At 35.5% G+C, this 14,069-nt stretch overlaps 2 protein-coding genes and 1 long non-coding RNA gene across 3 annotated transcripts; 2 read left to right on the top strand and 1 right to left on the bottom strand.

Moving 5' to 3' along the window:
* Positions 1-5,261: 5,261 nt before the first annotated feature.
* LOC118479533 lies at positions 5,262-5,800 on the top strand. The gene is made up of 4 exons (XR_004859717.1): positions 5,262-5,313; positions 5,399-5,498; positions 5,617-5,666; positions 5,750-5,800. It is a non-coding gene; the product is annotated as an uncharacterized LOC118479533 (long non-coding RNA).
* Positions 5,801-5,820: 20 nt separating this feature from the next.
* Positions 5,821-6,814, top strand: LOC110929089. Its single transcript, XM_022172211.2, has 5 exons — positions 5,821-5,846; positions 6,149-6,276; positions 6,374-6,458; positions 6,560-6,657; positions 6,783-6,814. Exons 1-5 carry the CDS (start codon positions 5,821-5,823, stop codon positions 6,812-6,814), a joined length of 369 nt encoding a protein of 122 aa, XP_022027903.2.
* A 6,064-nt stretch (positions 6,815-12,878) lies between these two features.
* On the bottom strand, positions 12,879-13,736 carry LOC110929097. Its single transcript, XM_022172219.1, has one exon. The coding sequence runs from the start codon at positions 13,734-13,736 to the stop codon at positions 12,879-12,881; it is 858 nt and encodes a 285-aa protein (XP_022027911.1).
* Between the last annotated feature and the right edge of the window lie 333 nt (positions 13,737-14,069).

Raw genomic sequence — 14,069 nt, 5'->3', positions numbered from 1 at the left:
GGAACGGTTTGGTAAGGGTCTTGCCCTTGTTCAGCGTTTAGAGGTCCTGCAAGGGACCTGGGTCAAATTTAGTAGGATCTCCTTCAAATGCCCATAGGTATTGGATGGCGGGGATCCAAACTCTTTGACCCCCTCATAAGTTAACTACTATTAATACTATAACCCGGCTATTTAGGACTGTATCCCTGCTGACTCAGACTACTTAGCCGTTCCAATAATCCAACCCTTTAGGATTGTATCCTTGCTGACTCAAACTACTGGGTTGAGGGTAACGTCACCTTCAAAAGAGGGGCCTACTACAATAACTAAGATAATCTCTTAAATAAGTGCAAAAGTGCGAAAATAATCAAAGGTTATACTAATACACGAGTCGGATCCAAGTGATTCATCTTGTCTATCTGTTTTTTATTTTATTTATTTTTCAGCATTTAGTTAGTTTTTATTTTCTTAGTTTAAAAACCTTTTCTAACTTTTTGATTTGATTAGACGTTGAGGATAAACCGGTACTAAAAGCTCTTGTGTCCTTGGACGACCTCGGTATCTTACCAACACTATACTACGTCCACGATGGGTGCACTTGCCCATATGTGTGTTTAGTGTTAGTAAATATCGTGTTTTATAAATTTAAAACTTGGCTAAAAGTGTAAAAAGGGCTTAAAATATACATCAAAAACGTATACACACTGACACGCATCAGCACGCCCCCGTGGTGGGCGTGGAAGCTTCTACAGGTTTGTCTTTTGTGCAGGCTCCTGACCACGGCCCCGTGGTCAGGCTCTGTTGCCTTGTTTTTGCTTTGGGGATGCTGCCGAGGGGTCGGGATGTCACGTTTATTCCTTCTTTTTGTATTTATGTTGGTTTTGGCTGCTTATTTGCTCATTTTGTTCTTTTAAGCTCGTTTAGTCCTGTAAATTAAAAAGGAATAAAGAAACGTGCTTTTTCCAACATTAGTACTAAAAAGGGTTAGTTTTATTCCTTATTTGATGTAATTTATATGTTGCATTTTGCACACATCACACACCCCGATTTCCACTGGGCCCGGATGGGTAGGGTTTAAGTGTGACGATTGAATAACAGTATCACAATTTTATATGCAGCAGAAGTATTGCGTAAAAATATTTAATTAATAAAAGCTTGAAAATATATAAAAGTCTATACAAGCGTTCGAGTATATGGCCACAGTCGGGATCAAAATAAAAAGAGCTTTGGACATTATAGGCCTTAAGCTAAAGAGTTGCAAATTCCATAGCCTTTGTCATAGCCGACCCGGATTTCCAGCCTAATATCAAGGTTCGGTACCTGCGATTCAACCTTTTGAAAATATGTCAGCTTTCATTGGTAAATACAATTAGACGACATATTTTGAAAATAGTTTTTCAAAAAGAATTTCATAGATAGAGAAAACCCGTATGTAATCATTTAATATTTCTTGGGATTTTATCTTGTCACCAGTTTTACAATACTTATCATACAGTCGGGAACTAGAAAGCATAGCCGGTCATTTTCAGTGCTATAATGATTAAGGTACACACCAAAATTTAATAACGCGTCTTATAGTCAGTAGGCCTGCCCCAACGCGTTATTTGGTATGGCCATAATAGTTCATGAGTCGGAACGCCTGGACACAGTACCATTAACACCCAATTGTTTCAGTTATCAAGTAATACGAATTAAACAGAGTTATTATATTTATAAGCAGATATCAGGGCTCATTTATATAAAACCCCCTCCAAGTGACATATTTTCCATACCCCAATTTTTTAAATTAAATGAGTTAAGAGTATTTACCTTTTGCTAGCTTCCAATTGACAACGATTTTTGTTTAGCAAAGGCCGCAAGTCTAGGTATTGTTGACCCAATTCCAATTATCTGGGGTTTCTATAGTCCGGAATGAACAGAATTAGTTATCTGTTAGAATGTCTACGGGTCATAGGTAAGTTCCTCAGATTTGACCCGTTAACTTAAGAATTTGTTTAGTTTCGCTAGATTAAGCGTAGACCAGAATAAATGTGGTTTATGCCTATCCAAGTGCAAGGACTCTTTGGATAAAGGTCAATTAACCAAACATTCTGTTTTGAAGTATTTAGACCCGTTACGCTTAGTTTTATACGATCTAGGTTCGTATAACTAGTTATGCACATATAAACGGATTCGGAAGGTTGGTTGGGTCTATGACAAGTCCGAGGTGTCAAAACATATTTATAACATTATACATTCTATTTGAAAGTTAGAAGGTTAGCTACTTTGGTTTAAAAACCGTTTCTTTATCTTTTGTGATGAAAAGGGCATAGTCGTCCTTTTTAAACTATATACACTAGACTTGTCATTTAACCTACCAAACAACATGACCAAGAGGTATAACTTCAGAGGGTTATATATTATATTAATATGTCATAATGTCAGGTTTAAACAAGTTCTAACATTGACCAAACGGGTCAGAATCGAAAGTCAATGTAAAAGTCAAACTGCTTGACTTTCGACATAGAATGAGGTGCTAAGTTGAAATAGACAAGTTGGGCATGCTAAAATAGGTTTATATAAGTTATACATTCTGTTTTAATGTCAAAACAAGTGAGTTATAAGCTTAAGAGTTCATTTATGGAATTTACATAAACCATTGCATTTTGACTTTTAAACTAAGCATGCTTGGCCCGTCATTTCACTTACTTAACGTGATTATCGGAGGGTATGATTACAGAGGAATCATACCAACATTATTGCAATCACGTAGGAAAGTTTGGATTGAACTTTGACTTGACCATAATGGTCAGAACTAAAAGTCAAACTATTTGACTTTCAGATGAATTTTAACTAATTAATTAAAATTGAGCAAAGGATAAGTACTTACTAGACTAAAGGACTCCTAAGAGGGATTGAGAGCTGCCCACAAACTCCAAGAGTGCTCCCAAGAAATAATTTAGAGTAAACTGAAGGTGTGAGTAAGAAATGAGCTCATGAGCACCTATTTATACTAATCAAGAAGCTCCAAATTCATGCCAAGTGTAATCCCAGATGATTAGAAGCTGATTAGTGGCTTCATAGGTGTCACAAGGAGATGAAATGGTGGCATTTTCGCGACCAGGTGGCTTGGAACGCAACTGGAATGATAGTTGTGATTCTGCTGATGTTAGGCACCTCTTATAGACCGTAAGATGCGGGTTATGGTCCGTAAGGGGCGTTTAAACCGCCTTACAGGTTTTGAACCCCTTAAAGTCCATAAGTGGTACCTTACGGTCCATAAGGGACCTCCAGAGATGGAATTTTGGCATTTTTGTAGTTTAGTCCTTGAACTTTTATATTTTTTTCCCATTTAGGCGTATTTGGTCTCTCTCCTTCCACATAGTCAAGATTAGTTCGAGGTTTCGGGACATGTTTCAGTCAACGTATTTAGTGTGGGTCCCTCTCCTTCCACATAGTTAGGATTAGTTAGAGATTCGGGAAATGTGTCGTCACATAGTTGGATGGAAATTATCGGGGTGTTACAGAAGCGCATGTGTCAGACATCATCCCTAAAAAAGGTTGAATGGGTTGCTCTAGCCAAAGAAATGTTAACCATCGGACTAGGGACCGGTATCAGGACAAACTAATGTTGTTGTCTTTGAGAAAACGAGCCAATTTCCTGCAATCTTTAGTGTTGTGTCCAGGGATTGAACAATATTGACAAAAAAGAATTACGATTACCGCATGGAGCATAAGTGTTACCACTGTTTTGTCCAGTAGGTTCTAAGTATTGTTGGTCGTTTTCATTAAACGTGTTTGTGTTACGAGAGTCCGTTCCAAATCTGTTGGGTGGGCGAGTTTGATACCTCTGGGCTAAGTTGATGGCAATGATTAGTGTAGCTGATTGAGTTACAAGCAACTCTCTTTCATGGTCCACAAGCTTGTCAAATAAATCTGGAAACATGAGAGACATGTCTTGCGTTTTTAGAGCAGCAGCAACAGTGGCATAATCATGAGATCTTCAACAGTAACCGAGCTTCATGCTAATGCGAGTTCGTCACAAATGGTCTTCATATTGTGAAGAAATTCAACCATGGGTCTTGAACTTTTTGGGTTTTTAGCAAGAGGGGATTTGAGGGAGATGATGCGAGAGCATGAGTGGCCTGCAAAGCTGGAGTTTAATTGTTCAAACGCTTGGAAGGAGGTGTCAGCAAAGGTAACTATATGTTGTATCGAGCCCAAGCAACTGCCAAGGAGAGCTTGAAGGATGCTTTGGTCTTGACAGAACCAGGTTAAGTAGTCCGAGTTGGGTTTGTTGACATCTGCAGCTAGAGTTTTAGATAAAGGTTTGTTGGTTCCGTCGACAAAGTTGTCGAGACCAAGGCTAATCAAAGTGGCCATGACCTGTTTGCGCCAGACTAGGTAATTGGTAGGATGGAGTTTGATCGGGAAGTGTGTGTGGGAGGCAACCTCAATGATAGTTTTTGACATGATGATGAAGAGGTAGTCTGGAAGTACGCTGGATCAGAAGAAAAAGGCCACTGGATCGGCAAATGGTAAAGGCGCTCAGATGAGCCTTTAGGCTCGTGATACCATATTACGCTTGAATGATTCTTGTATTATTTACAAAAATATTAACACCCTAGTATAGGCTAAGTGTAGAAGAGAGAAATTATAGGAGATAATACAAACAACAATTACAAATCTATCTATCTATACTTTCTATAAAAGGAGAAATCTCAATGACATAAGAAAAGCTGATGTGTCAGCAGGAGAGCATGTCCAACAAGGATTTTCTTATCTCATTATTACATCATAAAGCCTAATATTAAAAGAGTTTAAAATTCAAAGTTGCCCCACATTAAACCAGTGCCTTGTGTATTTTCAAATTTTAAAGGTCTGGCCCACATTCTAAAGGGCAACCACTGGCCATCTACGAGAAAGTAGCAGCTGGTTCCTTTGGCAAATGTATACTTAGTAGCAGCAGATGTTGTTATCTTCCGTAACACTTTTAGATCAGCAGATGTTTAACGCTAATTACCGGGAAATTCAAAATTAAATATGCATGGGAATAAGTAATTAGCAATTAATGCATGTCACTCAGATTCAAACTCCAGTCAATCATCCTTCTTATATAAGGCTTTTCTTCTCATTTCCCTCTTCATGTTTCATCACGCTTTCATCTTCTCTGATTTTGAAATTTGAAATTTAATCACACTCGATTTCCGAATTAGAAGCATGTCAGTTGATAGTAATAATCTTAGTTTTGTTAACAATTTAACTCCTGCTAAGGATATGTGGAACATGAAGGCGAGAATTATACGAAAATGGAATCAGGGTTACAAAATGGAGATTATCTTCATTGATGAGAAGGTAATTTATATCTCTGTTTTTCCGTTTTATTTTAGAAAATGTAGTGTTGTATGCTAAGAACATAATTTCTTTAAATGTTCTTCAGGGTGCTAAGATTCAAGGAGGTATTAAGAGTCATCTGATACCTGTTTTTGATGGACAGCTGCAAGAAGATGCTGTTGTGATTCTTTCGAAGTTTGGTGTTGGTGAGAATAAAGATTTATATAAAGTAGTAGTGCAGCCTTATAAAATCAACTTTTATAGATGCACAATTGTTACTCGTGTGAGAGATTGGTAAGGTGTTGAGTATGGTTTCAATTTCAGAGCTTATGAAGATATTCTTCAAGGAGAGGCGTTAAACGCTTTGAGTGTTGGTAATGTATATTTTTGTAATCATGTCTTGCTTGTATAATATTAGGGAGTTTTACTTATATTCTTGTATAATGTGATCATGTAGATGTTGCTGGATCTGTGATTTCTTGTGGAGATCTTGAAATCTTTGATCGACTTCCAAAGGAGACTAAGAAGATGAATTTCGATATTGAAGATTTGGAGTAAGTTGTTGTTTATATGTTCAATCATGTAGTGATCATAAAATGTATTTAATGATATTAATAAATAAGACGAAGAATGTTTGTATTTAATGTGGGATCATGTAATGGTAATAAATGAGGTTTATATTGTTTGTATGTAATGCTGAATCATGGTAATAAATGTGGTCTACAGTTTATTCTTAGTGAATATAGTACTGAAATTGAAACCATTTGCTACTTTAATAAATGTTATAGTTTTCCTGATTTATGTTCTGTTTTTATTCACTCAATGTTGTTTTGATATGAATATTCTTTTCATGTAGTGGTAAGGTTTTGCGGTGTACTGTGTGGAATGGTTATGCTCTGCAGATTAAGGACTTCATTTCTAAAATCCCACCTCATGAGCATGTGATGGTTGTTATACAGCATGGAAAGTGTAAGGAATGGAAAGGTATTTTTGTTACTTTCTGCAAATCATAACTATACTGTTTATTTCTGGCAATATAAAGACAGGTATACATTAAATATCTATATACTTTTCCGTGTAGGTGAATATACTGTTCAAAGTGACAAGTTTGCAACACGAATTTTTCTGAATCAAGAAATTGATGAAGTTGATGAGCTAAGGAGGAGGTAATTCTTAATATAATTTCTATTATATATAGATGGAAAAGTCAAATACTTGGTTTCATGTCATTTGTATACTAATTCTAATCATTTGTGGTATTCAAAAGGCATATATTGAAGTTTGGACAAGGGAGTAGTTCTACTTCTCAGACGATACTATCGTCTCAGAGTATTTTTCCATTACATAAAGAATTTGTAACTGAAGGTGTGAAGAAACATGTTGATGAGATTAGCGAGATAGAATAGGTTTCACTTCTTTGTATATAGTTTGGTTATTTGTTTGGTTTGTCACCTGCGTGTTTTTACAGGAAGTGTGTTGTGTTTTTACAGGAAATGTCTTGTGTTGTCGTTGCGACAATTAAGATTGTGCAAGAAGAGTATGGTTGGTTTTATGCTGCCTGTCGTAAGTGTTTCAAGAAGGTGATGGGTAAAAGTGAATACTTGAAGAATGTTGAGAATGTTTCAAATGATATTCTTCGATTGCCTGCGACTTCTTTGGTTTGTATCAGATGTCATACTGAATGTACATCGATCACCACAAAGTAAGCAATGATGATTATTTAGAGTTATATTTATATAAGTAACATTCTAAGACTCATATTTGAATATAGTTTTGCAGTTTACTTAGTTAGTTGTGTATATTTCAGGTTTAAGGTGCAAGTGCGGGTGCAGGATGAGAGTGGTAGTGTTTCTTTTGTTATGTTTGATAGAGATGTTCAGAAGCTTCTTGGATTAGCGGCGAGTGACATAAGAGAGAGACAGGTTAAGGCCAATGATACTGGATTCCCTCATGAGATATTTTGATTGGTTGATAAGAAGGCTGCTTTTAAGATTGATGTTTCAGAGTTCAATCTTAAAAATGACTATCGTGTTTATACTGTGCAAAAAACAACTGAGGATCCAGTAATAATTGCTGAGTTGGTTGGTGGAGATGGTAATGGTGATGAAAATACTGATGAGGTAGCATATAAAATTACTCTTTCAATCTATTTATTTTTCTTTTGAGTTTTAAACACTGGATTGTGTAATATGATATCATAATATTATGATCCTTTAGGTTACTCAAGAGGTAGCTGACGTTAAAGACGTTAACCTTTCAAACTCTTCTCAGGTGTCTGCTGAACGAACTTCAAGGGTGAGTATTTGTTTTTAAAGTATGTTTAGTACGTTTAAAAAGAGTTCATTATTTTATTAAATGAGATCAATAGTTGTTTTGTGATCTGTTGGAAGGATGTTGTGTCTGTTACGGCTGACTCTTCAGTCGTTGAAGTTGAAAAGGATTCTGGATCAAGTCCCAATGAAAAGCGGATGGCTCAAGATGCTGATGTTGCCAACGTTGGCGAGCTATCCACTAATGTGAGAAGAACCCGGAAGAAGCTGACTAAGGTTAACAATTAGATTCTTATGAAAAAACAATTGTTATGAGAGATAAGTAGAAACCACTTATTTTTGAAGAATCCTTGTGGTTTTTATTTATGTTTGTTAACTGTTGTTTTAACAAACTGTGGTTAAAAGTTTTGTTTGTAATGGCTACAATTATGAATATGTTATGTAATGTCTATTGGTTGTATATCAAGTAAGGTTAACCTTTATTATACATGTTTGGTAATATTAATGGACTGTATAAGTAGTAGGGTTGTATATTATTGTAAGATTGATGAATGGAAATTTAATCAATTGTTTAGTCGGAAAACTGTTGGGGTCTGAGATACATTAACATCTGTTAGAGGCTAAGCACTGTTATAGTGTGCTAACATCTGTTAACCCCTAAGCAGTGTTAAAGATCTGTTAAAGGTTAAGCACTGTTATAGGGTGCTTGAACAGACTATATGAGCTGTTGATCATCATCCGTTAAACATCTTATATTATAAATCTTTTGTTCAATTGTGTAATATCTGTTGGTGCATAGCAGAACTTAGGTTCATCATACATTTTGCTTCATCAGCAGAGGTTATAGGGTGCTATAACGTGCTAACATCTGTTAACCCTTAAGAACTGTTAAAGATCTGTTAAAGGCTAAGCACTGTTATAGCGTGCTTCAATAGACCTTATGAGCTGTTGAATTGTCTAATATCTGTTGGTGCACAACAGAACTTAGGTTCATTATACATTTTGCTTCATCAGCAGAGCTTCTCTTTAGCAGACTTTTGCTTCAGCAGTCTTTGTGTTAACAGACCTTTCGGTTCATCAGCAGAGTTTGTTTGCCTCATGTGCTGAGGTTGTTTCGTTTAAGTAACAGACTTTTCTTTTAACAGTGGTTGTCTTCAACAGATGTTTTGGTTTGCAAAGTTTAGCGAAACAGATGTTGAGTTTGTCCCTTTGGTAGGAGCAGTTTTTAAAACACTGTTATTTGTAATTCCAATTTGTATACTATTTTATTAATTTTGAGTGTTATATTTCTTTTTGTTGAGTTACTGGGAAATGTAATGGAAAATAGTAATGTTTAGATGCAAAATATAGTAATTTTTAGTTAAAAAATATAAAAAGGTAAAACCACAATTTTGAAAGTATATACTAAGACTACATAACTTCATTCCTAAGTTAGTTTCCAAACAAGAAATTTGTCCATCAAACATGTCAACTAAAACATAAATTATACAAGGCTGAAAAGGTGTTCAAAGATCATGTCAACAAACTTCAAAGTGTATTTTATCTCCTCTTACACTTTTTTCTTCGACTATCTCAAACCTCAGCTTTTTCCCCATAGATATTCCCGTTTCATCCATGATACGCTGCCAGTCTGTATGCATCACTAGATGGTTGTTGTCGTCAGGTGTTCTAGGATCTCTCCTAACAACCAGCTGTACCAAAAACTTCACATGACCAAATGACAGCACAGCTTTACGGTAATCATTTAGCTGGTGTTCTCGAACAAATTTCCTCGGAATTGCCTGTAAAGGAAAAAATTTTCTTTAGTTATTCATTCGAAATAGCATATACTTTAAGTAATAACAGATAGATCCAAGATTATAAGTAAAATCAAGTATATTAAAAGTGGATATGAAAACACCAAGCTGTGTGTCTGTAAAACATGGTATTCAAACTGTTTTTTATAATGCGGGCGCCTTTTGTGGTGTTGGTGATTGGTACAGTTGCAGTGATGTTTTGTCTCTCCGTGAAGTGCAATCCCGTCTTTGTTAAAAACCTTCACAGTAAAGTTAAAGTCGTCTTCAGGAGTACTTCCCATCCATTGAAACAGCAGTTGGCAGCTTTCCTCAATATCATTTTCGAAGCAAAAAGTTGTCCATCCTGGTCCCATAAAACCAGCAGCTAATCCCTTTTTGTTTTCAGGAGAGAAAACATAGTGGACATCAACTTTACTACTCTGCTTTGTTCCATGTACTTTGGAAACCAAGTTATCAATTTTTAATCTCCTTTGCGACAACAGCTTCAGCAAATCGTGTGGTAAATACTATAATTTTCATAAATTTTAGAAATGTCATATTAGATTTTATATAGGATACAAAATATAAATTAGAAATTTTGGTAACAGTTCAAAAGATACATTGGCAATATATAAAAATAAGTAGGAATTTTTAACCTGCTTGCAGTATGTTTCGTCTTCAGCCTGTATCAAGCATCCATGAACATAATCTCTGTTCGATCCATCTTTTCTAATCTCCAATCCCTCATTGTTCAAATAATTTATCTTAAATTTTGCTTGCTTCAATTTTTTTAAACACAGCTTGTCTATGTTGTTATTTCTATAAGTTTCAACGAACCGGGTCCATTCTTGCCAGTTTATCCTCTTACTTTTATGACCGATGCTCTGTACTGCAATCTTATACTTAAAACCCGTATAATCAACCAACTTTATCACTTCACACTTTCTTGGTAATTGGTTAGCCATTATCTTTGGAAGTATCTATGTATATAAAATACACAATATTTAATATATCTTTAATTATATAAATACAGTTTTTAGCATACAATTGTGATTTGAGCTAATTTGTTCTAAGAATATAGCTTACCAATCCCTCATTTAGGTCTGCCAATTGAGAGACATTGATAATTATCATAAACTCCATCTGAAAGTAAAAAATACAATAACAGTTAAATACTATAATATAAAATCAATTGTATCTGAAAAGCATTATATTTAAGGTATAAAAAATATCCAACACTCTGTAGGACCAAACTTATATGTTGTGTATTTGAATATGGTCCCTACAACCAACAATATGAATCTAACACTGTGTACTTAAATGGAATGAATCAAAATGTAACTTGGTTGGTTTTCACCATGATTGCATCTAAAACATTTGAGCTTTTCGTTTTTCATTCCGAGACTGGAACGGAGGTTTCTTTCAAGAAGGCTGATGTAGTTGTTTTGGATGATTCAGTTTATGGAGATGATGGATTTGATTTATTGGCTGCGGTATAAAATTTTGATGATATAATGCATTGTTTGATAACATGACGGTGATAAGTGACTTTTATTATATTATGCTAATAACTTTTGAAATCTCATTTTGTAGACTAAACACAAACAGCTTCTGGATTCTAGGGAAGTTGCTTTGGATGATGAGGATGCTGGAGCTTTGGTTGGTAATCCTAAGCAGCTTACGAGTTTTGAGGAAATTTTTAATGTATATATACACATGTAATATTTTTATATTATTATGATTTAAAATATGGTTTCTTATATATGATTCTTCTTATAAATATAGTTTGCTGATGATGGGCTATTTGATTCAAAGATTGCGTGTCTGGTTGATGAGTCAGATGTTAAAAATGCTGTAAATTTATAATTTTCTACGCATATATTTTATTGTATTATAAGTATAAGAAGATTTTTTTTAAAATTTTGTTGTAGCCTGAAAATCATTCTGTAAAAATAGGTGATGATGTTAACAATCGTCAACTACAGTCTAAAGATTTTCATATTCGTGACATTTCTGCTTCTTCAAGTGTTATATCTAATGTAAGTGTTTATTAGTTTTATACGGTCTATTTTATTATTGTCTCAATATATTGATATTCTTCTGTATGATTGAGTCATAAACTTCAAAGCTGAGTTGAGAAGATAGTTTGTGTTGATAAAGAAAGTTATAAAATTTCAAGAATTTAGAGTTGTTACATTCTAAATTAATCTACTTAGGTGGAAAAGATGCGCAAACTTCGTGGCAAGACAATTGTAGAGGATAATAAAGTTGTTGATAGACCATGTAAAGTTCGAAAGGTTCGTTTAGTATCATCCACTTCAGAATCAGTCTTACACTTCACCACACATGCTGAAGACAGACTTGTAAGCTTTTGCAGTCATTGCTTTGTTTCGTTATTTCAATAACATCAGTTATAAATCAATATTTATAAAATTCACGGTTCAATTTTCTGTTTTTAGCAACTGCCATCAGATGTATCTTCTGCGTTGGATCTGCATACTGATAATCCTAAGCCTATCAAGATCTAGAATCTTAAATGTGAAGTCCAGGAACTGTTTACAACATCTCAAAAAACCAATACTAGATTCAACTATGCTGTTGTTGGATGGTCTTCTTATCTGAGATCTTGCAATATTGCTTTTGGTGATGAACTTTCGTTGGAGTTTCACAAGTCTACTCAATTGCTGAAGTTAAAAAAAGTTATGCATATCGTGACAAAGATAAAGTCCTCTTAGTTTCATGTCATAATTGTTTGTGGTTGTACATTTGGTTCGTTGCTGGTACTAGTTTGATACGCCCCTTAACCTTACTAATTCAACAAGTATGATATGTAGGGAAAAAAAAATTTTGAAAATTTCGGCATGACCCATTCGTTTAAAACCACTATTACCTGTTTTACACAAACAAACTTCAACATTTAACATTTTTGACAAAACCCAAAGACGGACAAGATTTACATTGAACACGACAAGACTACAACTACTAAGTTTCAACCCAACGACAAGGACATCGACATACTACATAAGTTTAAGTACATATGACCAAAAATTTAACCCATATCAAAATAACTTGTGACGGAAGCGTGAGGCGGGCGTAGATCAAGTGTGCACGTTCCAAGCCGTCCAATCGCCTAAGTCGAGGATTTACCTACATTTAACAACAAGCTTTAGAAAGTTAGACCTATTACTTATTTTGTTTATGATACCACTTTGTAGTCGCATTCGTTTATATACATTAATTATCCTTACGCATTCGATTTACCCATTTAAATGGGTAACGCATATACTTCTCATAAAGAGATTCAAGCATACCGCTTACGACCCGGTAACATCGGGTTAATTGCTTTCAACATAAACCTTTCGCTCTATCCGTAAAACGGATTGAACTTCATACATTCGTTATTGCATTCATGGCCACCCGTTCTAAACGGATGGTACCATATTCTTACTCGACATGGTTCGACTCGAACCGGTCGACTTGCATAGTTTAATGTAACCTTCGTTAGCATAACCAAATCCGCGAGAGATTTGCTATCTATTTACTAATCACCATAGTCATTGTAACAAGGGATTTGCTTCCCCTTTTTAGACGGGCTCGAACACGCACCTTTTTCACTTAATCTCTTTTCGTCGCGTTCTTCTTGTCTCTTAATTTCAATTTCTCTATCTCGTGCCAGATTGATAAGTTCATCAAGGGTCTCACATTTCGAGGGAGTGATGAATTCCCTAAATTCCGCCTTTAATACCCCGTAGAAGCGACTGATCTTCATCCTTTCAGTCTTCACGAAATCCCCACAGAACTTCATCTTATCCATGAAAATATTTGATATTTCATTTATTGACTCGTTTTTCTGTCGGAGCCGCAAGAAATCCTCCTGAATCTTATCAATAGCTGACTGAGGGCAATGGTATCTCATAAAGGACTCCTTAAATTCTTGCCAGGTCATCATTTGGAGTCTATCTTCCCCTATTTCCTTGCTATGCGCATCCCACCAATCTTTCGCCTGAAGAGTGAGTTGGCCAGTAGCGAACATCACCTGATCTTCCTTATCACATCGACTTCGTATAAATACCGCTTCTATGTTTGAAATCCATCTTTGGCATGCGATCGGGTCAATTTTACCATCATACGTTGCAGGATTGCACGCCATGAAGTCTTTATACGTGCATCGGCGTTCCTTGCCTTTACTTCTAGACCCCTCAATCAGTTCTTTCAATTCCTCGATCTTGCTAGTTATCATAGCATCCACGACTCCCAAAACCCGGCTTTCTACCTCCTGAGCTAATCGTGGGAGATTGGCTTGCATAACCCCTTCTGCTACTTCCGTGGCTTTGCTATTAAATGCTTCTTGTCTAGCCATATCATCATCATCATCATTAACATTTCTTACTTCAGCCATCTACAAAAGGACGTTTTCATTCATCAGAAATCACAAGCTTTCCATATAGCACACACTTCGACCTTTGTTTACTACATTTGTAATTATGTAATTCAAAATCTTGATCATCTAAGTTTCATCATTCGCCTTATGTTATTCATGTCATCACTTTCACTTCTTTACGAATCCTTTTTTGTTGTGATCACAAATTGTGATCATAAGTATCCATTATATTATGCTTATAAGGATCTTATTTCGTTGTCTAGTAGTCTTTTAGATCATACGGAATCCCAATCATGAAAAGCAAACAAAACAAACAATTTTCAGCGGATCGTATTTCTAGCAGCCGTCGGC

This window comes from Helianthus annuus, chromosome 1 (genome assembly GCF_002127325.2).
Source record: "Helianthus annuus cultivar XRQ/B chromosome 1, HanXRQr2.0-SUNRISE, whole genome shotgun sequence".
NCBI classification, from domain to species: Eukaryota; Viridiplantae; Streptophyta; class Magnoliopsida; order Asterales; family Asteraceae; genus Helianthus; species Helianthus annuus.
This window is presented reverse-complemented; position numbering and strand designations above follow the sequence as displayed.